Raw genomic sequence first — 25,681 nt, 5'->3', positions numbered from 1 at the left:
TGACGGAGGAGTGTGCCCAGCGGGAGGAGGTAAGTGGTGAACAGGAGTGGACCCAAGACTGACCCCAGGGGGACTCCCAGTGAGACACCTGAACACCCAGACTTGTGGTTGCTTAGTTGAAGAAATTGTTGACAGCCGGTGAGGTAGGATGTAAACCAGGAGAGTGCAGCACCAGTGATCCCAATGCCAGCCAGGCGGTCCAGGAGCAGAGGGTGGGAGATGGTGTCAAATGCTGCGCTGAGATCGAGGAGGATGAGAATGGTGAGTAATCCAGAGTCGGCTACAAGGAGGAGGTCGTTGGTGATTTTGACTAGGGCTGTTTCAGTGCTGTGTTTTGGACGAAAGCCAGATTGGAGCGGTTCGTGGAGATTGTTTGTGTCAAGGTGGGACTGTAGTTGTGTGGCAACCACCCTGTCAAGTGTTTTGGAGATGAAAGGGAGATTGGAGATGGGCCGGTAATGGTTAAGTTCAGTTGGGTCAGCACCAGGGGTCTCATTTATAAAACTGTGCGTGGGGTCGCTACTAAAAGTGTACGTACGCCCAAAAGCCAAGTTTTGCGTGCGCCAAAAATATTCAGATTTATAAAACCCTGCGTACGCACACCATACGCAATTTTTTCTTTGCATTCTTCCCACACTTTCCTAACCAGCCCAGCTCAAAGTGCTTTACAATACTGCCCAACATTCACCCATTCATGTACTCATTCACAAACCGATGGCAGTGTCAACCACGCAAGGCCACAGCCAGCTCGTCAGGGTGAGGTGTCATGCTCGACCACTCAACTACGAGAGACAGGGACCGACCTAGCAACCTTCCGCTTACCAGCCAACCCACTGTACCTCATGAGTCACAGGCTGAGTCCATGCTGTGGATCATCGATGGGGGGGGGGGGGGTCCCTGAGTTTAAGGGAGGTGAAATCGACGTTCCTAAAGCAAGAAGGCATCGGGGAGTTGGACGTAGATCAGACCGAAGACAAAGGACAAATTAACAAAGTCAACTTTTTGTTTATTTTTCTTTGCAAAACCAGTCAACATCTAGGAACTTAAAACAGCAGACGGTGTTATTCCTCTTAACGGACAACGTTGCAGAGTGCGTCACCAACCCGGCGGACCAGGGAAGCTCCTGTATGAACACATCGGCCTGATCGGCCTAGGGATAGGGTTAGAGGCGGGCTCTGAGTCACTCGGGGTCCTGGCAGTGGAGCCAAACCTCAGTACTCCCAGTTCACCACACAGCTGGAACCCACCCTGGACCACTGGAGCTCCACCAGTAGAGAGGGGAACCCAAGAGCTTCAGAAGAAAACCCGTCTCTGGTGAGCTTATCGTCGGGTACGACTCCTCTGCGCTTTGAAAGGGTCCTCCTGATGGGGAAGACAGAGAGAGGGGTTAGTTCAGCGTTCACCAGCCGAGTGGATCTGGATCAACGAGCTGAGGAGGGGGGCGGAGAGAGGGGTTAGTTCAGCGTTCACCAGCCGAGTGGTCCTGGATCAACGAGCTGAGGAGGGGGGCGGAGAGAGGGGTTAGTTCAGCGTTCACCAGCCGAGTGGTCCTGGATCAACGAGGTGAGGAGGGGGGCGGAGAGAGGGGTTAGTTCAGCGTTCACCAGCCGAGTGGTCCTGGATCAACAAGGTGAGGAGGGGGGCCGAGGGAGGGGCTACCTCGTCATCATCATCGCTGTCATCAAAGGCTACGCCCCTGGACGACTGGCTCTCGCTGGAGCTCTGGAAGGAGGAGCCTCTGGGTGGAGCCTGGGAGGCGGAGCCTCTGGGAGGAGCCTGGGAGGCGGAGCTTCTGGGAGGGGGCAGGGAGGAGGAGGTCAGATCAACGCACAGAGCCACGGCTCCCATCAGTCAGACGCTACAGAGGGAATCGAACCAACCCACCGGGGAGGGGGCCCGGACGACGCCGCCGTAGGGAAGTCCTCGTCAGAGTCGTCGATGACCACCTGGAACAGAACCTCTGTTAGGGGGGGGGGGGCGACGGGGGAGGAGGAGGGGAGGGGTGGATTCACACTGATGAGGGACACCTACCTCTTCTGTGTAAGACTTGGCCGCTCCGGCCCGGGGGCGTCTCTGGGATGGGCGGTCGAAAGCTAGAGTTAGGGGAGAGAGAGAGAGAGAGAGAGAGAGATAGAGAGAGAGTTAGGAGAGAGATAGAGAGAGAGTTAGGAGAGAGATAGAGAGAGAGTTAGGAGACAGACAGACAGACAGACAGACAGACAGACAGACAGACAGACAGACAGACAGACAGACAGACAGACAGACAGACAGACAGACAGACAGACAGACAGACAGACAGACAGACAGACAGACAGACAGACAGAGAGAGAGAGAGAGAGACATACAATCCCTATGCTATGGCGACACATTAGTGCCATAATTCACTAATGTGATAAAAGATGCATTCGGGCGCATTATATTATTCCACACGCGTAGATATTAACTGCGAGCGCGCAAATGATCTCTGCGCGCGCGCAAATTACCTCTGCGCGCGCAAAACAGCCTTTCGCGCGTGCAAATTACCTCTACGCGCGCAAAACAAAAAAAAAAGCCTCTCGCGCGTAATAGCCTCTCGCGAAAGATGTTTTGCGCTCTCGCTCAAATTTAATTTTGGCACTATGGGGAGAGAACCAAGGCAGGGCGGGCTTTCCTATGATTGGCCGCTTCTGAAGCGTGATATTTCATTGACAGCCCTCCTCAGATTCAATTGTGAATTGTACAGTAAATGGCTGAAACGATAGTTACGTATTGTAACTCTAGATTCTATGAGTAGAGCCGCAGCCTTTTAAGGCTATCGCTATTGGGTTATCCCTAGGCGTGAGCCGTAGCACTGAAAGATTTGTAATCCCCGCCCACCAACAGCGTGGGCCTCAATTGCGTCTGCGTACCTGGGCAAGATGGCCCCCCCTGTTGGTCTGAGGAGGTCGGTCGCTGGGCGGTGGACTAAAGAAAGTCATCAACTCACAGTGGGGGGGGGGAGTCATCAACTCACAGTGGGGGGGGGGGGGGGAGTCATCAACTCACAGTGGGGGGGGGGGGGAGTCATCAACTCACAGTGGGGGGGGGGGGGGAGTCATCAACTCACAGTGGGGGGGGGGAGTCATCAACTCACAGTGGGGGGGGTGAGGAGTCATCAACTCACAGTGGGGGGGGGGGAGTCATCAACTCAGTGGGGGGGGTGAGGAGTCATCAACTCACAGTGGGGGGGGGGGAGTCATCAACTCACAGTGGGGGGGTGAGGAGTCATCAACTCAGTGGGGGGGGGGGGGGAGTCATCAACTCACAGTGGGGGGGGTGAGGAGTCATCAACTCACAGTGGGGGGGGGGGGGGGGCATCAACTCACAGTGGGGGGGGGGGGGGAGTCATCAACTCACAGTGGGGGGGGGGAGTCATCAACTCACAGTGGGGGGGGGGGGGGAGTCATCAACTCACAGTGGGGGGGTGAGGAGTCATCAACTCACAGTGGGGGGGGGGGAGTCATCAACTCACAGTGGGGGGGGGGGGAGTCATCAACTCACAGTGGGGGGGGGTGAGGAGTCATCAACTCACAGTGGGGGGGTTGTATCTACAATCCGATCCAGTGAACACAATGGTGCCCACTCACAGCTTGCCGATGGGGATGGCTCACTGGTTGATCCATTGTGATCATGCAGGTTATGTGAATGAATGGGTGAATATTGTACAGTGATAAACAGAAGCAACAGACTGTGCCTGATGTTGGAGCAGACCTTCCATGATGCTTCTGCTGCCACCGGCGGACGACCTCTGGCCTCGACCGCGCCCCGCGGCCTTGGGTTCAGGAGCGGCAGCCCCTGGGGACCGGCAGAGAGACAGGCTGACTCACCAACCTCTCCTTCTGCTGCACTAAAGCCATCAGGGTCCTGTTAACGGCTCACTGCTGCAGTGAAGCCAGAGCCATCACCCAACAGGGTTCTGTTAACGGTTCACCGCTGCAGTGAAGCCAGAGCCATCACCCATCAGGGTCCTGTTAACTGCTCACCGCTGCAGTGAAGCCAGAGCCATCACCCAACAGGGTCCTGTTAACGGTTCACCGCTGCAGTGAAGCCAGAGCCATCACCCATCAGGGTCCTGTTAACGGCTCACCGCTGCAGTGAAGCCAGAGCCATCACCCATCAGGGTCCTGTTAACGGCTCACTGCTGCAGTGAAGCCAGAGCCATCACCCAACAGGGTTCTGTTAACGGTTCACTGCTGCAGTGAAGCCAGAGCCATCACCCTTCAGGGTCCTGTTAACGGCTCACTGCTGCAGTGAAGCCAGAGCCATCACCCATCAGGGTCCTGTCAACGGCTCACTGCTGCAGTGAAGCCAGAGCCATCACCCATCAGGGTCCTGTTAACGGCTCACTGCTGCAGTGAAGCCAGAGCCATCACCCAACAGGGTTCTGTTAACGGTTCACTGCTGCAGTGAAGCCAGAGCCATCACCCAACAGGGTGCTGTTAACGGTTCACTGCTGCAGTGAAGCCAGAGCCATCACCCATCAGGGTCCTGTTAACGGCTCACTGCTGCAGTGAAGCCAGAGCCATCACCCAACAGGGTCCTGTTAACGGTTCACTGCTGCAGTGAAGCCAGAGCCATCACCCAACAGGGTTCTGTTAATGGTTCACTGCTGCAGTGAAGCCAGAGCCATCACCCAACAGGGTCCTGTTAACGGTTCACTGCTGCAGTGAAGCCAGAGCCATCACCCAACAGGGTCCTGTTAACGGTTCACTGCTGCAGTGAAGCCAGAGCCATCACCCAACAGGGTCCTGTTAACGGTTCACTGCTGCAGTGAAGCCAGAGCCATCACCCAACAGGGTCCTGTTAACGGTTCACTGCTGCAGTGAAGCCAGAGCCATCACCCATCAGGGTCCTGTTAACGGTTCACTGCTGCAGTGAAGCCAGAGCCATCACCCAACAGGGTCCTGTTAACGGTTCACTGCTGCAGTGAAGCCAGAGCCATCACCCAACAGGGTTCTGTTAACGGTTCACTGTTGCAGTGAAGCCAGAGCCATCACCCAACAGGGTTCTGTTAACGGTTCAGTGCTGCAGTGAAGCCAGAGCCATCACCCAACAGGGTTCTGTTAACGGTTCAGTGCTGCAGTGAAGCCAGAGCCATCACCCAACAGGGTTCTGTTAACGGTTCACTGCTGCAGTGAAGCCAGAGCCATCACCCAACACGGTAACAACCCCCTGCGGAGAAGGCCTGCAGACCGTTGCTATGGACGCTATTCCAACTGTAACCACCGAAGCAATAAAATAAACTTTTATTAAAGCAATAATAAGTCAATGAAATAAATTGTAAGTAGCGGTGTAATAAGCAAGGTTATGACCACTCGCGGTACATCATTGTGTTGTGAGCGGTAATGTGTTTGTGCCCGACAGTGTCGTGTTTGTGTTTGTGCCCGACACTGTCGTGTTTGTGTTTGTGTCCGACGGTGTCGTGTTTGTGGGCGTGTCTCCCTTCTCCCTTGTCTTCCCAGGTGCTGCCCTCCCTCGTTCCTGATTGGCCGGAGGCCTTTCCTAGAGACATCATGTGTTCCTCACAATAGATGAACCTTTCCTTTTCAGTTATGCCCCTTCAATGGTTCCTACCTCTGGTAGTTATGTTTGTTCCTTTATGTCTTAAACTGTTTAAAGGAATGCAACATTAATACATTGGAAATATACGTAACCAATAATAAAAGCTTGATATGGCAGTACTTAGTTGATATCAGCCCTGTACATCCAACACTTCTCCTGCTGCGCTCCAGACACCATGTCTTCTAAAACGTACCAACAGGATGTGTAAAATAAACCAGGTCACTATGGTCGTCATGGTAACTCACCCCTCCCCCTGCCCCTGCCGCCCCTCCCCCGGCTGCCTCTTCCACGAGTGGGGGCCGGGGGCGGGGTCACGCCCTCGTCAGAGTCCATGTGGGCGTCGCCCAGCTCCTCCATCGGGTCCTGAGGGGCCTCCCCCCGGTCCAGACGGAGAGCCCGGGCCCGGTCGAGGGCCTGAGGGGGGGGAGGAGGAGGAGGAGGAGGAGGAGGAGGAGGAGGAAGAGGAGGAGCGGGAGGGGGAGGGGGAAGAGGAGGAGGATGAAGAGGAGGAGGAGGACAAGGAGCATCAGGAGAAGGAGGTCACAATCACTGTGTGCAGGTGTGTGTGGGTGAGGACGTATCCATGTAGGAGTGGGGGAGGACGTATCCATGTAGGAGTGGGGGAGGACGTATCCATGTAGGAGTGGGGGAGGACGTACTTCTCTATTCTCCCGCTCCTCCTCAGTGGTGTTCTTCTTGGCGTCTCTGAAGCGCTGGATCTGTAAAGGCACCGTGAGGGTGAGGGGTAGCAGACAGAGGGGTAGGGGTAGGGTGAGGGGTAGGGGTAGGGTGAGGGGTAGGGGTAGGGGTAGGGGTAGGGTGAGGGGTAGGGGTAGGGTGAGGGGTAGGGTGAGGGGTAGGGGTAGGGTGAGGGGGAGCAGCAGAGGGGTAGGGTGAGGGGTAGGGGTAGGGTGAGGGGTAGGGGTAGGGTGAGGGGTAGGGGTAGGGTAGGGTGAGGGGTAGGGGGAGGGGTAGGGGTAGGGGGAGGGGTAGGGGTAGGGGTAGGGGGAGGGGTAGGGGTAGGGTGAGGGGTAGGGTGAGGGGTAGGGGTAGGGGTAGGGGTAGGGGGAGGGGTAGGGGGAGGGGTAGGGGGAGGGGTAGGGTGAGGGGTAGGGGTAGGGTGAGGGGTAGGGGTAGGGGTAGGGGTAGGGGTAGGGTGAGGGGTAGGGGTAGGGGGAGGGGTAGGGGTAGGGTGAGGGGTAGGGTAAGGGGTAGGGGTAGGGGTAGGGTGAGGGGTAGGGGTAGGGGTAGGGGAAGGGTGAGGGGTAGGGGTAGGGTAGGGGGAGGGGTAGGGGTAGGGTGAGGGGTAGGGTAAGGGGTAGGGTGAGGGGTAGGGGTAGGGGTAGGGTGAGGGGTAGGGTGAGGGGTAGGGGTAGGGGTAGGGGTAGGGGTAGGGTAAGGGGTAGGGTGAGGGGTAGGGGGAGGGGTAGGGGTAGGGGTAGGGGTAGGGTGAGGGGTAGGGGATGAGGGGACGCCCTACCTCGGCGTCGATGTCCTGCTCCGTGGTTACCCCCCGACCCTGCAGGTGGCGCTGTGTCTTCTCCAGCTGGTAGCTGATGAGCTCCTCGATGGCTTCCTTCTCGTCTTTGTCCACAAACTCCTGGATGGCCTTCCCCATTCCGCTCTCCGTCAGCAGGGACAGCTGGACCTTCTGCAGAACGGGGACCAGGCCTAAAGGTTACGTCTACCCTCTTCTCACTTCAGCTCCTCTGGGAACCCATCCCGTCGGTGCACCAGAGGTGCGAGGAAGGCAACACGTCTCCACGGTGAACAGACCAAGCAAGGAGGGAGCCGTATGGGGTGTTGAAATTCTGAACCGGGGGGTTCAGTGTCGGTGAATGTTTTGGCTGTATGATGTGTGTTGGTCTCTAGATTAGCAGTTTAGTGTGCACCTTCCCCCTCCTCCATTAGTCTGTTTCAGCATGTGGTGGGACAACGTGTTGGCGGTTCACCGGCCGCCCCCCTTTCAGACGCCGATCAAGGGCCATACTAACGCAATGCTCTCCATCTTTAAAACCCTTGAATCGTACCTACAGCTCCTGGAGCACGAGGTCTGGCCTGTGGTGCAGTCTCTGTGAGGTCAGCGTACCTGGAGGTCTGAGGTCAGCGTACCTGGAGGTCTGAGGTCATCGTACCTGGAGGTCAGCGTACCTGGAGGTCTGAGGTCAGCGTACCTGGAGGTCTGAGGTCAGTGTACCTGGAGGTCAGCGTACCTGGAAGTCTGAGGTCAACTACCCTCTAGGTCAGCGTACCTGGAGGTCCGAAGTCATCGTACCTGGAGGTCTGAGGTCATCGTACCTGGAGGTCAGCGTAACTGAGGTCAGCGTACCTGGAGGTCTGAGGTCAGCGTACCTGGAGGTCTAAGGACAGCGTACCTGGAGGTCTGAGGTCAGCGTGCCTGGAGGTCTGAGGTCATCGTACCTGGAGGTCTGAGGTCAGCGTACCTGGAGGTCTGAGGTCAGCGTACCTGGAGGTCTGAGGTCAGCGTACCTGGAGGTCTGAGGTCAGCGTACCTGGAGGTCAGCGTACCTGAGGTCAGCGTACCTGGAGGTCTGAGGTCAGCGTACCTGGAGGTCAGCGTACCTGAGGTCAGCGTACCTGGAGGTCTGAGGTCAGCGTACCTGGAGGTCTGAGGTCAGCGTACCTGGAGGTCTGAGGTCAGCGTACCTGGAGGTCAGCGTACCTGAGGTCAGCGTACCTGGAGGTCTGAGGTCAGCGTACCTGGAGGTCTGAGGTCAGCGTACCTGGAGGTCAGCGTACCTGGAGGTCTGAGGTCAGCGTACCTGGAGGTCTGAGGTCAGCGTACCTGGAGGTCAGCGTACCTGGAGGTCAGCGTACCTGGAGGTCTGAGGTCAGCGTACCTGGAGGTCAGCGTACCTGGAAGTCTGAGGTCAACTACCCTCTAGGTCAGCCTACCTGGAGGTCCGAAGTCATCGTACCTGGAAGTCTGAGGTCATCGTACCTGGAGGTCAGCGTAACTGAGGTCAGCGTACCTGGAGGTCTGAGGTCAGCGTACCTGGAGGTCTAAGGACAGCGTACCTGGAGGTCTGAGGTCAGCATACCTGGAGGTCTGAGGTCAGCGTGCCTGGAGGTCTGAGGTCATCGTACCTGGAGGTCTGAGGTCAGCGTACCTGGAGGTCTGAGGTCATCGTACCTGGAGGTCTGAGGTCAGCGTACCTGGAGGTCTGAGGTCAGCGTACCTGGAGGTCTGAGGTCAGCGTACCTGGAGGTCTGAGGTCAGCGTACCTGGAGGTCAGCGTACCTGAGGTCAGCGTACCTGGAGGTCTGAGGTCAGCGTACCTGGAGGTCAGCGTACCTGAGGTCAGCGTACCTGGAGGTCTGAGGTCAGCGTACCTGGAGGTCTGAGGTCAGCGTACCTGGAGGTCTGAGGTCAGCGTACCTGGAGGTCAGTGTACCTGAGGTCAGCGTACCTGGAGGTCTGAGGTCAGCGTACCTGGAGGTCTGAGGTCAGCGTACCTGGAGGTCAGCGTACCTGGAGGTCTGAGGTCAGCGTACCTGGAGGTCTGAGGTCAGCGTACCTGGAGGTCTGAGGTCAGCGTACCTGGAGGTCAGCGTACCTGTTCAGCAGCTTCAAAGTACTGTTTGACCAGGTCCTCCACCCTCAGGCCCTCCAGGGCCGTGGTCCGGACCAGCCGGCTGTAGTCGATGTCGATCTCATCTGAACACAGGGCACACGGTGGGAGGTGAGGCCAGGGACCCGCCTCCTAAAGCATCCACTGGTCCGCCAGAGTGCTCTACTGGGCATCACCTTTGACGGCCTCCTTGTTCTCTCGCCGTCGGAGGAAATGAATGACGTCTTTTGGGTTGGCCACGCGGTCGACAAACTTCTGACTGAAGCGCGAGGTGTTGAAGGCCTCGAAGCCGCCGCTGTAATCCACCTGGAGAGGGAGAGAAGGAGATCAGAGCTGCTGAGAGGCTGCGGTACCTCCTTCATGAGCCATGTCCTGTCTACTCGTACCCTGATACGAATGAGAGGCTTCTCTGGAGTAAGCGGGCAGCCCAGTCGTTCCCGTTCTGCCTGATCCAACATCTCCACCACCTAGGGGAGCACGCCATGAGGAGAGATGTTGAGGACATTTATAACACAGCTTTTGTGGTCTCTGGTTCAGACAGGGAAGTATTATTTGATGCATTGGAGTCGGCCCTGTTTAATCTGCAGTTCATCTTGTCGTCACACTGAGTGTTCAATGGCTGTGCGTGGGGTATGACTGTGCGTGGGGTATGGCTGTGCGTGCCATGCTTCACCTTGGCCTGGCAGAAGTCCTCCACCTTCTTGGTGACCTGCGGGGTCCCGGCGGTGAACAGGTCTTGGTGGTCCGCCAGCACGACGTCCTGGATGAAGAACTGCCTCACCGTGTTCAGGGGGATCTTCTGCAGGTTCATCTTGCGACCTTTGACCCTCAGCAGCCCAATGTGCCTGGGATGGAACAGGACAAAGGTCAGAGATCTGCATAAAGGGATTTGTTTAAATGTGCAAACAGGAAGAAGATCAACATCAGAATGAGAAGGGAGGGAAGGAGGATGAATAGCACAGCAGCAGAGTAGAGGGGTCGCCACAAAGTGAGGGCCCATTGAAGAAAGGATGAATAGCACAGCAGCACAGAGTAGAGGGGTCGCCACAAAGTGAGACCCCATTGAAGAAAGGATGAATAGCACAGCAGCACAGAGTAGAGGGGTCGCCACAAAGTCAGGGCCCCATTGAAGAAAGCCATGGCGTCGAATCCCTGGGACAGGGCACTAGAGGAGCTAGTGGGGTCCATCAGAGAGACGTGGGTGGGTCTACAGGTCCCCAGAGGTTAGGACCTATTGTGTTATGTCTCATCCACCATATATTTATTTATTACAGGGTTAAAACCTTCTCTTTTTCAGCAAACACGATGGTGTAGAGTTATGCTGCTGGACCTCCAGGCAGGTATCCAAAAGGTATTGACTGACCCTAGCCCTGACCCTAGCCCTGACCCTAGCCCTGACCCTAGCCCTGACCCGAGCCCTGACCCTAGCCCTGACCATAACCCTGACCCTAGCCCTAACCAGAACCCTGACCAGAACCCTGACCCTAACCCTGACCCTAGCCCTGACCCTAGCCCTGACCCGAGCCCTGACCCTAGCCCTGACCATAACCCTGACCCTAGCCCTAACCAGAACCCTGACCAGAACCCTGACCAGAACCCTGACCCTAGCCCTGACCCTAGCCCTGACCAGAACCCTGACCAGAACCCTGACCCTAGCCCTGACCCTAGCCCTGACCCTAGCCCTGACCCGAGCCCTGACCCTAGCCCTGACCATAACCCTGACCCTAGCCCTAACCAGAACCCTGACCAGAACCCTGACCAGAACCCTGACCCTAGCCCTGACCCTAGCCCTGACCTCAACCCTGACCCTAACCCTGACCCTAGCCCTGACCCTAGCCCTGACCCTAGCCCTGACCCTAGCCCTGACCAGAACCCTGACCCTAACCCTGACCCTAGCCCTGACCCTAGCCCTGACCCTAGCCCTAGTGGGGGGGTGTCTGTCTGTGTGTTTTGGGGGCGTGTCTGTCTGTCTGTCTGCGTGGGGACAGTCTGTGTGTCCGTCTGTCTGCGTGGGGACGGTCTGTCTCTCTGTGTGGGGCCTGTCTGTGTGCCTGTCTGTCTGCGTGGGGACGGTCTGTGAGCCTGTCTGTCTGCGTGGGGCCTGTCTGTGTCTCTGTGGGGGCCCATACTTCTTGGCGGCCTCCCCTGGGGACAGGGAGGTGGCCACGGAGCTGCCCGGCTGGGTGACGTAGAAGAGCTGCTGCTCGTTGCGGGTGGGGGTGATCAGACACTCGTGCTCGTGGCCCCAGACCACCAGGTCGATGAACTCATCCAGGAACTGCTCTGGGATGTAGTTAGTGGCGCCGTGCTTACTCCTGAGAGAGAGACACACACACACACACACACACACACACACACACACACACACACACACACACACACACACACACACACACACACACACACACACACACACACACACACACACACACACACACACACACACACACGTTGAGAACATAGTTCTAATGGCTTAATAATAGCGATGTCACTTCCACGTCTTGTAAAAGGGGGAAGTGACATCAACAGGTAGGTTATACACAACAGAGAGTATTAGCTGTATTAATATTAGTGACAGAATCCCTGCAGCTTCCAAACATAAACGAAGGGTCGCAGTGCATTAGCACGTCCCCAGGTGCGTCGTGGGGTCGCAGGGTAAAAGGTCAAAGGTGGTGACCCCACCTGTTCTGGTGGATGGTGAAGAGGTTGAACCACTGCTCTTCCTCCTCCTTGGGCCTCAGCATGGTCACCTGCTTGTTCACGAACATCCTGTACAGCCGCTCGTCAGGGATGGAGCCTACACACACACACACACACACACACACACACACACACACACACACACACACACACACACACACACACACACACACACACACACACACACACACACACACACACACACACACACACGTATATTTTGCAACCATTCCAACTACCCACAAGCACACACACAGACACACACACAGACACACACACAGACACACACACAGACACACACTCACCCAGCCCATAAAGCGCCAGCTTGGTGGTTCCTTTCTGCATAAGAACGGGACTAATCTCGATCTTCTCCACTGACAGCGAGCGCCCGAAGTGGTTGACCAGCCCACAGGTGCTCAGCAGGTCCAAGGCACACAGACCTTCAGACTGGGGGAGGGAACAGGGTGTTACACACACACCAACCCAACCTGCAGCGTAAGGCGGACCCAGAGGGGAACATGCAGTCACACACACCAACCCAACCTGCAGCGTGAGGCGGACCTAGAGAGCAACACGCAGTCACACACACCAACCCAACCTGCAGCGTGAGGCGGACCTAGAGAGCAACACGCAGTCACACACACCAACCCAACCTGCAGCGTGAGGTGGACCCAGAGGGGAACACCCAGTCACACACACCAACCCAACCTGCAGCATGAGGCGGACCCAGAGGGGAACACGCAGTCACACACACCAACCCAACCTGCAGCATGAGGCGGGACCTAGAGAGCAACACGCAGTCACACACACCAACCCAACCTGCAGCATGAGGCGGACCCAGAGGGGAACAAGCAGTCACACACACCAACCCAACCTGCAGCATGAGGCGGACCCAGAGGGGAACAAGCAGTCACACACACCAACCCAACCTGCAGCATGAGGCGGGACCTAGAGAGCAACACGCAGTCACACACACCAACCCAACCTGCAGCATGAGGCGGACCCAGAGGGGAACAAGCAGTCACACACACCAACCCAACCTGCAGCATGAGGCGGACCCAGAGGGGAACACGCAGTCACACACACCAACCCAACCTGCAGCGTGAGGCGGACCCAGAGAACAACACGCAGTCACACACACCAACCCAACCTGCAGCGTGAGGCGGACCCAGAGAACAACACGCAGTCACACACACCAACCCAACCTGCAGCGTGAGGCGGGACCTAGAGAGCAACACGCAGTCACACACACCAACCCAACCTGCAGCGTGAGGCGGACCCAGAGGGACTCACTCCGGTGGGGTCGTCATGGTTCCCGTGGACACTGAAGACAGGGATAGAGATGTTGAGGTTCTCATCCTGGTAGTTCACCCACGGAAACCTGAAGGTGAACGCAGAGCAGGATGAACACACGCCACAAAACCAAAGAAGAGCAGACGCTTGAGGGAGATTGGAAACACGAAAGGGAAGAATAGGAACAAGGATCAGCTCTGCATAGCCCCCCTACACACTTATTGTATGTTGTACGTCCTTGCACTTAGCAATATGCAGCATCTTATCCTAGCTATCGCTGTTGTATTCGGGGAATGGGTTAACCTAGTGATTGTTGGTGCTTGGCACTACTGTACTGACTATATTGTTGTTTCTCTTTCTTCTGACAAATGTACTTATTGTAAGTCGCTCTGGATAAAGCGTCGGCTAAAGGCCACTAATGTCGCTCTGGATAAAGCGTCGGCTAAAGGCCACTAATGTTGCTCTGGATAAAGCGTCGGCTAAAGGCCACTAATGGAAGAGTAAGAGTAAGAGTGAGACTGACTTGCTGGTGCCGAAGTTGACCGTCTGGTCGCTGACGATGTCGAAGACGATGGGCGTGCCTCCCATGCAGTACTTGCGGAGCATGGAGATGCAGCTGTGGAGGCAGCGGCGGGACGGCTTGTTCTCGTGGAAGAGGTCCCCACCGAGCAGGATGAAGTCCACCTGCGGAGCAGAGAGGAGGGTCCTGATACGACCCACAGCCAGAGCTCCGTGTGGGACCAGCAGAGAGGAGGGCCCTGATACGAGCCACAGCCAGAGCTCCGTGTGGGATCAGGAGAGAGGAGGGCCCTGATACGAGCCACAGCCAGAGCTCCGTGTGGGACCAGCAGAGAGGAGGGCCCTGATACGACCCACAGCCAGAGCTCCGTGTGGGACCAGCAGAGAGGAGGGCCCTGATACGACCCACAGCCAGAGCTCCGTGTGGGAGGAGGGCCCTGATACGAGCCACAGCCAGAGCTCCCTGTGGGACCAGGAGAGTGGAGGGTCCTGATACGAGCCACAGCCAGAGCTCCGTGTGGGACCAGGAGAGAGGAAGGCCCTGATACGAGCCACAGCCAGAGCTCCGTGTGGGACCAGGAGAGAGGAGGGCCCTGATACGACCCACAGCCAGAGCTCCGTGTGGGACCAGGAGAGCACCCTCTTATTAAAGGACAAGTCATCCCACATCTTAGAAGAATAACTTACGTCTTCAAGGTTTTAGAAATAACGGACCGATTGTCTTCCACAGAATCAAAAGAAAGGGGCGTGGTCAAACTTTGTCTAGACCCGTGTCCCACCCCCTAGCTCGAGCAGCCAATAGAAAAGTATCCCTCAGGAAAAGCCTTTGGAGCCAGAAGTCGCAGACTTCTTGTAATTGACAGAGGATCTGCCCCAAGTCCCAAACCAGCTTTGATCAGATTAGAGTGATCGGGGGTCTGCACTCCCTTTAAAGATGCAGTTTGTAGATTCAATAACAACAGAACACCTGGTTGGTCCGGGCACACTGCAGGATCTCCTCCAGGGTGGTGAAGGTATCGTCCCCTCGGATGGCGTCCTTCTCCAGGAAGCCCAGGTGGATATCGGTCGCTATGAGGATCTTGAACGTGTCCTCATCATCCCTGGGAGGGGGGTTAGAGTGAGACCTCAGTGATGGCGGTCTACAGGAGTATTGGGGTGACTCTGAACCGGTCTAGCTCTGGAACCCACATCCCACATGTCTCATGTATATTATGTAAAAACAAAACGAAATAACAATAGTGGTAACAGTTTACAACAAGGGTTCAATAACAAACCAATATAATACATTCGTTAATGCAGTAATAACTTAAGCATTAACTAACAATTAACTCACAGTTTATAATTTGTCAATGGTGACCATGGTAACTACGGTGTTCAATTGTACATCAAATAACAGGGTTAGGGATGACACATTATTTCCTAGGAGTTATATAGTTCGTTTATTTAGGACTTTAGAGTCTCTCGAATAACGTAACTTCCCATGATGCATTATGTTGTACCGGCATATCAGGAGTCGTCTCCCACTACCTTACAACCACTCACTCCCGTCAGAATAACAACAGTAAAACAGTGTCATCCCCACGTTATACTCATACTCACAGAGTGTTCTCCGCCGCCATGCTGACGTGGTGTGGATCTGACTCACAGCGGGAGGCAGCCTGTCAATCACAGAGCATCGTTAGCCAGCCTGTCAATCATAGAGCATCGTTAGCCTGATGCTAGGAGACTGCAGTGGGAATACATCGTTCCCATGTGGCGGTTTGTACACAGCACGAAACTGTCGTTACGATAGTGTTGTGACGCTCGTATCTGTTTATGTCACGAATTATAACAGTACCTAACATGACATATACTCCTAAAACATAACTACAACGTGGTACCTTTGTGATGAAAACACTCCACACCTGCACGTATCCTAAACAGAAGTTCCGTTCCGCGGGAGTCTTAAATGGGACGCGCCCCCTTCTCCCCGTTGCACTCTGGGTATTGTTGTTTATTATCACGCTGTTGTAGAGGGTTCATTAGTGTATTAGTTAGAAAACAAACTACATATCCGGGTTAAGTTTGCTTAGCCAATAGATGCACAACGGACGGAGTGGCCCGAGTGGAAGAGGCGAATTGTTTTGGGTTCCCGGTTATATCTACACTTTAGTTTAACCAGCCTGGGCAGCTGAGCCGATGCAATTCCTTTGTTCTCAGTATCTACGAATCCAAGGATGGACGATTGAAAGAATGGTTTGTTAGTGCAGACATACTCTAGACCAGAAGCCGCCGAACCGGGATGGAGACGCTGTCAAAAACACCCGCCGGGGAGGCGCATCACAACAAGGTATCAGAGGTCCACCGTATATGTTCTGGAGGTATCAGAGGTCAGCCTTAGGGTCTGAAGGTAGCAGAGGTCCGCCTGATTGTCTGAAACTAGCAGAGGTCCGCCTGATGGTCTGAAGGTAGCAGAGGTCCGCCTGATGGTCTGGAGGTAGCAGAGGTCCGCCGTAAACAAGTGTTTGCATGTGCCATCATACATTTTGGATACACCTGTTTAGTTTGTCAAATGGCACGGAATACTACTATAGTGTCACTAACGCCCAGGAAAAGCTGCTCATTTTGCAAGGCATGTTATTAATTACTATCATTTGGTACACGGCTGACCAGCTAAATCCTGTCTGGGGAAATGAGAGTGCATCTTGTATGAGTGATAGGGAATGTGGCTTTTCAAAATAAAGGTCCAAAGCTGGCTTTGTTTTAGTTCGTGACTCTCGCATGCTATTCATTATTCAGCTGTGGTTCTCCACAGGAATGGTGGCCGGCGCTGCCCACTGGCCTCATGTGTGTCAGTCCGTCGCTGTCGTCTTATAAAGACTACCCTGCTCACCAGCCCTTCATCAAGACCCCCCCCCTCCACAGACCACCACCATGCATGAGGCAGGCTCCTCCGCCCACCTCGCCTGCCAAGTCGTTCCCAGAGTCCCACAGTGCAGGTATGGGGGGCGTTGTGTGTGTTTGTATCCCTTTTGCTTTGTCAAACACACTGTCTCCACCGAGGTATTGGGTCTCATTATCGCTCCATAGCAACAGAAGGGAAACTTGATCCTACACCACAGTCATTCAGCCATTCCTTCACTCTGAGCTCCAGCAGTATGCTGCGTGTCTCTTTCTCCATTGACCATCATTGCCTGTCCTTGGTTTAGACAGGGCGCTTCATCTGATAGTGTCTGTCCGTAACCTGGCGATAAGGAGTTCAGTGTCAACAGAGGTTGGCCAGACCACCAGAACAGCCATTTCATCCTTTCATAACGGGCTAAACATCAACCTAAACATAAAAGTAGTTCACTATGAGCCCGTTCATCAGCGTCACGCATAAACCTGAACAATAACAAACACCATCTCCCCCGTTGGTGGACACCACCCTAGACCACCCTGTACACCACCCTGTGAACCACACCACCCTGTGAACCACACCACCCTGTTCACCCCCTTTCATGTGGCCGCCTAGAAATCATCTCCGCCCTGAGGAACCTCCAGGAGAAGATCAGACGGCTGGAGGTGGAGAAGAGAGGAGCGGACCTGGGCCTCCGGGCGGAGCAGCCCTCCACCCGACCACTGGTCACCTCCACCCAGAGACCAGTGGACCTGGGCCTGCAGGCGGAGCAGCACTCCACCCGACCACTGGTCACCTCCACCCAGAGACCAGTGGACCCCGGTCTGCAGGCGCTGGGGAGAGACGCACCAGCTACCAACGTCAGCTCCACCCGGAGAGAGGCGGAGCCACGGTCTGAGGTCAGCTCCACCCGGAGAGAGGCGGAGCCACGGTCTGAGGTCACCTCCACCCGGAGAGAGGCGGAGCCACGGTCTGAGGTCACCTCCACCCGGAGAGAGGCGGAGCCACGGTCTGAGGTCACCTCCACCCGGAGAGAGGCGGAGCCACGGTCTGAGGTCACCTCCACCCGGAGAGAGGCGGAGCCACGGTCTGAGGTCACCTCCACCCGACGACAGGCGGAGCCACGGTCTGAGGTCACCTCCACCCGACGACAGGCGGAGCCACGGTCTGAGGTCACCTCCACCCGACGACAGGCGGAGCCACGGTCTGAGGTCACCTCCACCCGACGACAGGCGGAGCCACGGTCTGAGGTCACCTCCACCCGACGACAGGCGGAGCCAAGGTCTGAGGTCAGCTGCACCCGACGACAGGCGGAGCCACGGTCTGAGTTCACCTCCACCCGACGACAGGCGGAGCAGCCCTCTGACGTCACCTCCACCCGGAGGGAGATGCGAAGCGAAGGGGCCAGCGATCGACCCCAATGCAACCAAGGTACCGTTCTGGATCCTCCCGATCCGTCCAGAAAGGCTCACAGGTCAGAGGGCGTCGGCCCCAGGGCCCCTCCAGGAGCTCTGCGGTGTGTCCTATGGACACGCCTCTCTCTGCATGCTGTACTCCCTCTCCTCAAAGCCCTCCTGTGCCCCCACAGTGCTGCTCACCCAGCTGGCTGCTGCCGAGGCCCGCTGCCAGCAGCTGGAGAGACAGCTGGAGCTCATGAGACGCACGGTCCGCCTCGCCCAGCAGGACCGCACCAGCCTCCTCCAGCAGCAGGTCAGAGGGCACGCCGCCGCGCTACTGGCATGTAGCATGTAGCGCTGAGGCTAGTGCTACTGGCATGTAGCGCTGAGGCTAGTGCTACTGGCATGTAGCATGTAGTGCTGAGGCTACTGCTACTGGCATGTAGCATGTAGCGCTGACGCTACTGCTACTGGCATGTAGCATGTAGCGCTGAGGCTACTGCTACTGGCATGTAGCATGTAGCGCTGAGGCTACTGCTACTGGCTTGTAGCATGTAGCTCTGAGGCTACTGGTACTGGCATGTAGCTCTGAGGCTACTGCTACTGGTATGTAGCGCTGAGGCTACTGCTACTGGCATGTAGCATGTAGCGCTGAGGCTACTGCTACTGGCATGTAGCATGTAGCGCTGAGGCTACTGCTACCTGCATGTAGCATGTAGCTCTGAGGCTACTGCTACTGGCATGTAGCATGTAGCTCTGAGGCTACTGCTACTGGTATGTAGCGCTGAGGCTACTGCTACTGGCATGTAGCATCTAGTGCTGAGGCTACCGCATCATAACATTCATAATTTCCCGTCTCTAATATTAAATTGATAAAATGACGATTGTTGACTCCCAGGTCTCCATGGCAACAGACCCGTCAGGTGACCCAGCCTCCGGACCTGAGCATGCCCACTGGGAGAAGCTGGAGCGACTGGAGAGGGAGTACATCAGGATGACGCTCGCTCAGAACCAGGCAGAGGTACTGCTGACACTGGTCTGGTCCCACTGGTCTGGTCCCACTGGTCTGGTCCTACTGGTCTGGTCTGTGGTACCAGTACAAACATTTAAAGATGGTTTCCGTCTGTCTGGCAGAAGAAGATCCGTGAGCTGGAGGAGAAGCTGGAGGAAGAGGAACGCCAGAGGAAGCTGGTCCAAGAGAAGGCTGACCTGGTACACACCTGGTCCATCGCACACCTGGTCCATCGCACACCTGGTCCATCGCACACACCTGGTCCATCGCACACACCTGGTCCATCGCACACACCTGGTCCATCGCACACCTGGTCCATCGCACACCTGGTCCATCGCACACCTGGTCCATCGCACACACCTGGTCCATCGCACACACCTGGTCCATCGCACACACCTGGTCCATCGCACACACCTGGTCCATCGCACACCTGGTCCATCGCACACCTGGTCCATCGCACACCTGGTCCATCGCACACACCTGGTCCATCGCACACACCTGGTCCATCGCACACACCTGGTCCATCGCACACCTGGTCCATCGCACACCTGGTCCTCACCTTCACTCTCTTCTTACAGCCCATAATACACATGATGTTCTTCCTATTGGAGAGCCCAGGAGGTGTTTGTGGCTCACTTTCTTTGTGGCCTCTCCAGCTTCAGACGGGCCTGGAGGCCAATCGGCTCCTCCTCCAGGCGGTCTCTCCCCGCCCCAGGAGGAGGTCCAGAGGCAGGGTGCCCCCGGCCAGAAGGAGGAGCAGGGAGCCTCAGGTAGGAGGTCCTGTGGGAGGGCTTCTGTCCGTCCGTCTGTCCTGACCTGCTCCCTGACTGTCTCTCTCGTTGGCTGGCTGGTCCAGAGCCCTCAGCAGCAGAAGGCCTCCAGCAACCAGCCTCACCACAGCCTCCGCCCGGGAGTGGTGCCCTTTGTGGCCGGGATGGTAGGTAGCTCCACCCCTCTCCTCCTGTTAGCTCCACCCTTCTCCTCCTGTTAGCTCCACCCTCCTCCTGTTACCTCCACCCTCCTCCTCCTGTTAGCTCCACCCTCCTCCTCCTGTTAGCTCCACCATCCTCCTCCTGTTAGCTCCATCCTCCTCTTCCTGTTAGCTCCACCCTCCTCCTATTAGCTCCACCCTCCTCCTCCTGGAAACTCCACCCTCCTGCTATTAGCTCCACCCTCTTCCTCCTGTTAACTCCACCCTCCTCCTGTTAACCCCACCCTCCTCCTGTTAACCCCACCCTCCTCCCATTAGCTCCACCCTCCTGCTAACCCCACCCCCCCTACCCCCCCCTCCAGGCGGTGGGCTGCAGCCACTCTGTGCGGGCTAACGTCCAGGCCGTACTGTCCCTCCTGAAGCACCACCCGCGGTCACACCCCCCCTCGGCGGAGAGACCCCCGGCCCCCCGCGCCGCCTGCTCCTCCCCCTCCCCCTCCTCCTCAGAGCCACCGAGTGAGGTGGAGCTGAAGGAGATCCTGAGCTCACTACAGGAGGAGCTCCGCCTCATGGGCCTGTGAGTGTGAGAGTGTGTTAAGTATTAGTGGGTTAGGCGTGCAGTGATGAATCAGAGTAATGTGTGCGCGTGTGTGTCTTTGTGTCTGCGTGCGCATGCAGGGAGCAGGCTGCGTTGGTGCGGAGGGTCCAGGCCGGGGGGGCGGAGCGGGGAGACGTGCTGCGGGACCAGGAGAGGCTACTGCTGAGGATGGAGAGGAAGGGGGAGCACATCGCCCAGCTGCACAGACACACACAGCAGGTACACACACACACGCGCGCGCAGAGCAGGTACACACACACACACACACACGCAGAGCAGGTACACACACACACACACACACACACACACACACACACACACACACACACACACACACACACACACACACACACAACAGGTACACACAGACAAATACACACACACAACAGGTACACTCACACACAGACAAATACACACAAACACACACAACAGGTACACTCACACACAGACAAATACACACACACACACACAGCAGATACACAAAGACACACATACACACAGCAGGTACACAAAGACACACACAGCTGGTACACGCGTCCTCCTCCAGACAATTTTCACATTTTATTTATTTTATGTCTGCAGTCCTACATATGATGTATGTTACGTGACAATAATTCGTACTGAATTAATTTGATTTGACCGGTATTGATTACATTCAGATGTTGATACAACTAAAAGGAACTCGAATACGTATCACACTAAACAGTTAGACATTGTGATCCTCTGGACCTTGGCTTCAATCCTTTTCCTCTAGCTGGACCTCTTTCTATTTCAGATGAATGCCCCCGTCCAATTTAGCCTTCATCATTCAGTTGAGTTGTTCCTTATTTCCTGTAGATCAAGAAGCTGCGCCGTGTCGGCAGCGGGAAGGCCGAGCAGAACGGGCGGAGGGGGGCGGCGGGGACCGCAGTGGCCACTAGGGGTCGCAGTTTCGGAGCGTGCGAGCGCATCAATGCCAACCTGAAGCTGCTCAAAGACATGAGGGCCCTGCAGAAGTCTCTACGGACATGAGGGCCCTTCTGAGGGCCCTGCAGAAGTCTCTACGGACATGAGGGCGGGCCGCACGCCGAACACCTGCTCTACCACATGAACCACCTACCTGCAGATTTCTAATAATTACATTTTATAATCGACTATGATCCACTGAACAAGCTCGAAGAAGAATGAGTATTGACCAGTGACAAGACTTTGGTTTATCAGCATCTTTATTTTCCCTTAAATATAGGAGCAGTCATTGACTATCAATAGTTCAGCAATTTACCTGTTTACTTTACTTTTACATTTCAATGATGATGTAATTCTATTTTTTAACAGTAGATGGTAGTGTGTTTTCCTACTGAAGGGATTGATAATTGATCTGAGCTTGCTTTCATTTCTGACTTCTCTTTTCATTTCTGACTTCTATTCCAATTTGAATAGTATATTTATTTTAGGATACGCATACTTCTGTACAAATGCTGTGTCCATTATGTCCCCATGTCAACTAATTTGTCTAATGCACAACCGCTAAATAAGTCATAGTGGCTACTATTGTAGCTCTGCATCGACAAGGTGATGCAAGATTTATATCATTTGATTTTGACGATGGTAACATTAATTTCAGTGTATTTACTATTATACACTGAAACGGGTTCCGTATGAAAAATAAAAACAATTGATCACCTTCGTCATGTTCATATCTCAGTATATTAAAACCGCCCACATGGAGAGACCGTCAACACTGCCTCCCGCATGTAGAGGGCATCAACACTGCCTCCCACATGGAAAGACCGTCAACACTGCCTCCCACATGGAGAGAGACATTCAACACCGCCCACATGGAGAGGGCGTCAACACTGCCTCCCACATGGAGAGAGACATTCAACACCGCCCACATGGAGAGGGCGTCAACACTGCCTCCCACATGGAGAGAGACAGTCAACACCACCCACATGGAGAGGGCGTCAACACTGCCTCCCACATGGAGAGAGACATTCAACACTGCCACATGGAGAGGGCGTCAACACTGCCTCCCACATGGAGAGAGACAGTCAACACCACCCACATGGAGAGGCCGTCAACACCGCCCACATGGAGAGAGACAGTCAACACCTCCCCCACATGGAGAGACAGTCAACACCGCCCACATGGAGAGAGACAGTCAACACCTTCCCCACATGGAGAGACAGTCAACACCGCCCACATGGAGAGAGACAGTCAACACCTCCCCCACATGGAGAGACAGTCAACACTGCCTCCTGCATGGAGAGAGACAGTCAACACCGGCCACATGAAGAGACCGTCAACACCAGCCACATGAAGAGACCGTCAACACCGCCCACATGGAGAGACCGTCAACACTGCCTCCCACATTGAGAGATCGTCAACACCTCCCCCATGAAGAGGGCGTCAACACCGCCCACACGGAGACAGAGTCAACACCTCCCTCAGGGAGAGAGACAGTCAACACTGCCCACATGGAGAGACAGTCAACACCTCCCTCAGGGAGAGACAGTCAACACCTCACCCGCATGGAGAGACCCGCATAGAGAGAGACAGTCAATACCGCACACATGGAGAGACAGTCAACGCCACCCCCACGGAGAGGCCGTCATTACCGCCCACATGGAGAGACCGTCAACCCCTGCCCCACATGGAGAGACCATCAACACTGCCCACATGGAGAGACCATCAACACCGCCCACATGGAGAGACCATCAACACCGCCCACATGGAGAGAGACTGTCAACCTCTGCCCCACATGGAGAAACCATCAACACCGCCCACATTGAGAGACCGCCAACACAGTCAACACCGCCCACATGGAGCGATACCGCCGTCTGGTCGTGTGAGGCGGGCCCCTGGGCTCTGGTCATGAGGCCCCTGGGCTCTGGTCGTGAGGCCCCTTGGTCCCTGGTCATGAGGCCCCTGGGCTCTGGGCGTGAGGCCCCTGGGCTCTGGTCGTGAGGCCCCTGGTCTCTGGTCGTGTGGCCCCTGGGCTCTGGTGGTGTGATGGAGCGTTTGGACACCCAGGTCAGTGGGACCGGCCCCGTCACCCGATCCCCCCGCGGGCCCCAGACCGGCGGGAAGGGCCCCGGGCTGCCAGGGCCTCATGAAAACCACACCGGTAACCAGAGTCTGGCTGCGTGGTCAGGTGTGAAACAAATCAGCCCGGGGCCCCCGGCGGAGCGACCCAGAGGAACACGCTGCGCCCTCCGGGTGGGACTGACGGGTCAGTAGTCGGTCTCTGTGAGGGGGTCCAGCTCCGTGGCTCGGGGGTCCGGGTCGCGGGGGTCCGGGTCGCGGGGGTCCGGGTCTCGGGGGTCCGGGTCTGAGGGGTCCTCCAGCGGTCGGGACCGCCCCGGTCTGTTGGTGTAGATGTCGTCCAGCGGCAGGAGGAACGTGACCGTCTTCACTTTGGCCCTGCACGAACAAAATGATGCTTTAATCGATTGTCTTTATTTTATCCTTCTCCTGGATAGTCCAAAACAAGGCAATCAGAAAAACTTCCTACACTACAAAAGAGTTGCATTCAAATATAATAATATAATAATCAATATAACTAAATCCATCGTATCTGAATCCCTACCGGCTCTTATGGACTAAGTCCTGCAGGGTCTGCTTCTTGCTCCGCGTGGCGGTGGATCCCGGGTGGAGTTCCTCCTGCAGTCTCCCCCAGCCAGACCCGCTCTTCCTTGAGGAGGTGCTACTCCCCTCTGCTCCGCTGCCCCCGGACAGGTGGGAGGCGATGGAGTACCGGCGGACGGTCATTACCGTGTTCTCTTGAGAGGGTGAAACAATAAGAAACGTAAACCTCTCTTGTTTATATCTATTCTCTGGGCTAACAGCAGTTTCCCTACGGCGAGAAAACGTCGCCTACCTTGGTACTGAACATCCAGAGCGGGCGCTGACGCGTTGCGTCTCAGGTTGGCGTAAGGGTTCTCCAGTGCCGCGGGTTTCGGTCTCTCTCTTGGCGGCCCCGGAAAGTCTCCGAACGAGTCCTCCCGACGTCCCCGCTTATCGCCGTCCAGGTTCTGGATATCGTCCTGCATCTCCATGATGACCTGCGCCAGGCTGCGGCTGGTCTCCATGGTGCCGCTGCTCCGGTGCCAGAACCAGGGCTTCCCGAACACCGGCGGGACGTCCGGCAGGAGGAGGTCGCTGCGCCGCCGGGGTTTTAACATGTTGCGTCGTCCCTGCTCCAGGCTCCTGCCGAGGCTCCTTATGTGTGTGTGTGTGTGTGTGTGTGTGTGTGTGTGTGTGTGTGTGTGTGTGTGTGTGTGTGTGTGTGTGTGTGTGTGTGTGTGTGTGTGTGTGTGTGTGTGTGTGTGTGTGTGTGTGTGTGTGTGCGTGTGTGTGTGTGTGCGTGTGGGGGGGGGGGGGAGGGGGGTTGTGAATCTCAGCCCAGCGGTCCTGTCGGAGGGATATTAAGTCGCCTTTCACCACTTCTGCACCTGAAAAGTCTCGGGTGGTCAGGCAGCACAATAAGATGTTTTATTCATCCGGGTTCAGAGTCACGTTTCAGTAGAACTAAAACCGCCACGGAAATGAAATAAAGACTTGGCGGAGGAAACGTGAATGGAAGTTTCTGGGTCGCTAAAGTGACCAAATGGGTTTGGCCAAATAACAACAGTGTGTTTATTGACCTGCTGGATTGCATCCCGGCTGAGGTGACGGGTAACGGGAGCCGAGGTCTGACACCTTCAGCCCGGTGTGTGTAGGGAGACAACACCGTCGTACCATAATGAACATAAGACTTTGGATATTCAAATGTCGGACGGCCCCTGCGCGGTTCTTTGATTCGGGTCAATGGGCGTTTTTCGAAGACATACAAATGATTTTATAGGGTTAGGGTTAGGTTATAACAGCTATTTGGTATAAAATAACAAAGCACCTCATAGGCTGCACATCAAAAAACTACATTTTGCAAAGCACACCAACCAGCCATGAGTTAATTGCGCTGATATACAGAGGCGTGAATGGAGGTGCGCCGCTGTGATTGGATGAGATCAGGTATGTAATTAAGCCCACGTGACCACAGTACATTATTTATTAATGAGCAGAAGAAGAACGACAGCGGAGTGCATTTCGATAACAGATCCCCTGATGAAAATCCACTGTAATAAATAAATAAAGCTCTCAAATGGTTCAAATGGGAATTTTAAATGGGGATTTATAACATCATTACATAATTTTATTTG

General features: G+C 55.6%; 3 protein-coding genes and 1 long non-coding RNA gene across 5 annotated transcripts; 2 read left to right on the top strand and 2 right to left on the bottom strand.

Moving 5' to 3' along the window:
* Positions 1–989: 989 nt before the first annotated feature.
* On the bottom strand, positions 990–15,651 carry mre11a (MRE11 homolog A, double strand break repair nuclease). 2 transcript variants are annotated; one of them, XM_030337374.1, is made up of 20 exons: positions 15,566–15,651; positions 15,285–15,343; positions 14,653–14,785; positions 13,690–13,850; positions 13,167–13,254; positions 12,179–12,320; positions 11,856–11,970; positions 11,303–11,488; positions 9,847–10,018; positions 9,560–9,640; positions 9,350–9,479; positions 9,159–9,259; positions 7,061–7,231; positions 6,240–6,299; positions 5,826–5,994; positions 3,730–3,813; positions 2,032–2,093; positions 1,885–1,946; positions 1,660–1,792; positions 990–1,362 (listed from the first exon to the last, which is right to left on the bottom strand). In XM_030337374.1, the coding sequence occupies exons 2-20, from the start codon at positions 15,302–15,304 to the stop codon at positions 1,321–1,323; spliced, it is 2,112 nt and encodes a 703-aa protein (XP_030193234.1). In that variant the 5' UTR covers positions 15,305–15,343; positions 15,566–15,651; the 3' UTR covers positions 990–1,320. The 2 variants fall into 2 exon arrangements, with proteins under 2 accessions (XP_030193234.1, XP_030193235.1); XM_030337375.1 differs by having other exon boundaries at positions 1,660–1,789.
* Positions 8,084–8,308, top strand: LOC115528966 (uncharacterized). The gene is made up of 3 exons (XR_003973410.1): positions 8,084–8,114; positions 8,192–8,253; positions 8,285–8,308. It is a non-coding gene; the product is annotated as an uncharacterized LOC115528966 (long non-coding RNA).
* Positions 15,652–15,763: 112 nt separating the features above from the next.
* LOC115528945 (centrosomal protein of 57 kDa) lies at positions 15,764–22,167 on the top strand. Its single transcript, XM_030337376.1, has 11 exons — positions 15,764–16,014; positions 16,480–16,663; positions 17,179–17,994; positions 18,152–18,273; positions 18,859–18,981; positions 19,095–19,172; positions 19,629–19,742; positions 19,829–19,909; positions 20,266–20,480; positions 20,582–20,720; positions 21,339–22,167. Exons 1-11 carry the CDS (start codon positions 15,967–15,969, stop codon positions 21,510–21,512), a joined length of 2,094 nt encoding a protein of 697 aa, XP_030193236.1. The 5' UTR covers positions 15,764–15,966; the 3' UTR covers positions 21,513–22,167.
* A 340-nt stretch (positions 22,168–22,507) lies between these two features.
* On the bottom strand, positions 22,508–24,697 carry LOC115528959 (uncharacterized). Its single transcript, XM_030337444.1, has 3 exons — positions 24,361–24,697; positions 24,070–24,262; positions 22,508–23,903 (listed from the first exon to the last, which is right to left on the bottom strand). The coding sequence occupies exons 1-3, from the start codon at positions 24,662–24,664 to the stop codon at positions 23,714–23,716; spliced, it is 687 nt and encodes a 228-aa protein (XP_030193304.1). The 5' UTR covers positions 24,665–24,697; the 3' UTR covers positions 22,508–23,713.
* Between the last annotated feature and the right edge of the window lie 984 nt (positions 24,698–25,681).

The sequence above is a fragment of the Gadus morhua genome, chromosome 16 (assembly GCF_902167405.1).
Source record: "Gadus morhua chromosome 16, gadMor3.0, whole genome shotgun sequence".
Classification (NCBI taxonomy): domain Eukaryota; kingdom Metazoa; phylum Chordata; class Actinopteri; order Gadiformes; family Gadidae; genus Gadus; species Gadus morhua.
This window is presented reverse-complemented; position numbering and strand designations above follow the sequence as displayed.

Bases quoted from the DNA above. Each gene is read 5' to 3' on its own strand.
- LOC115528959 (XM_030337444.1), bottom strand. From the start codon at position 24,664: ATGTTAAAACCCCGGCGGCGCAGCGACCTCCTCCTGCCGGACGTCCCG. The intron at 24,263-24,360 runs GTAGGCGACGTT...CACCCTCTCAAG, and splicing joins TCTGGATGTTCAGTACCAAG to AGAACACGGTAATGACCGTC. The intron at 23,904-24,069 runs GTAGGGATTCAG...TTGTTCGTGCAG, and splicing joins GACTTAGTCCATAAGAGCCG to GGCCAAAGTGAAGACGGTCA.
- mre11a (XM_030337374.1), bottom strand. From the start codon at position 15,304: ATGGCGGCGGAGAACACTCT. The intron at 9,641-9,846 runs GTGAAGCATGGC...GTGCTCCCCTAG, and splicing joins AGGACTTCTGCCAGGCCAAG to GTGGTGGAGATGTTGGATCA. The intron at 1,947-2,031 runs GTAGGTGTCCCT...GTTCTGTTCCAG, and splicing joins CCAAGTCTTACACAGAAGAG to GTGGTCATCGACGACTCTGA.
- LOC115528945 (XM_030337376.1), top strand. From the start codon at position 15,967: ATGGAGACGCTGTCAAAAACACCCGCCGGGGAGGCGCATCACAACAAG. The intron at 19,173-19,628 runs GTACACACCTGG...TGGCCTCTCCAG, and splicing joins TCCAAGAGAAGGCTGACCTG to CTTCAGACGGGCCTGGAGGC. The intron at 20,481-20,581 runs GTGAGTGTGAGA...GTGCGCATGCAG, and splicing joins GAGCTCCGCCTCATGGGCCT to GGAGCAGGCTGCGTTGGTGC.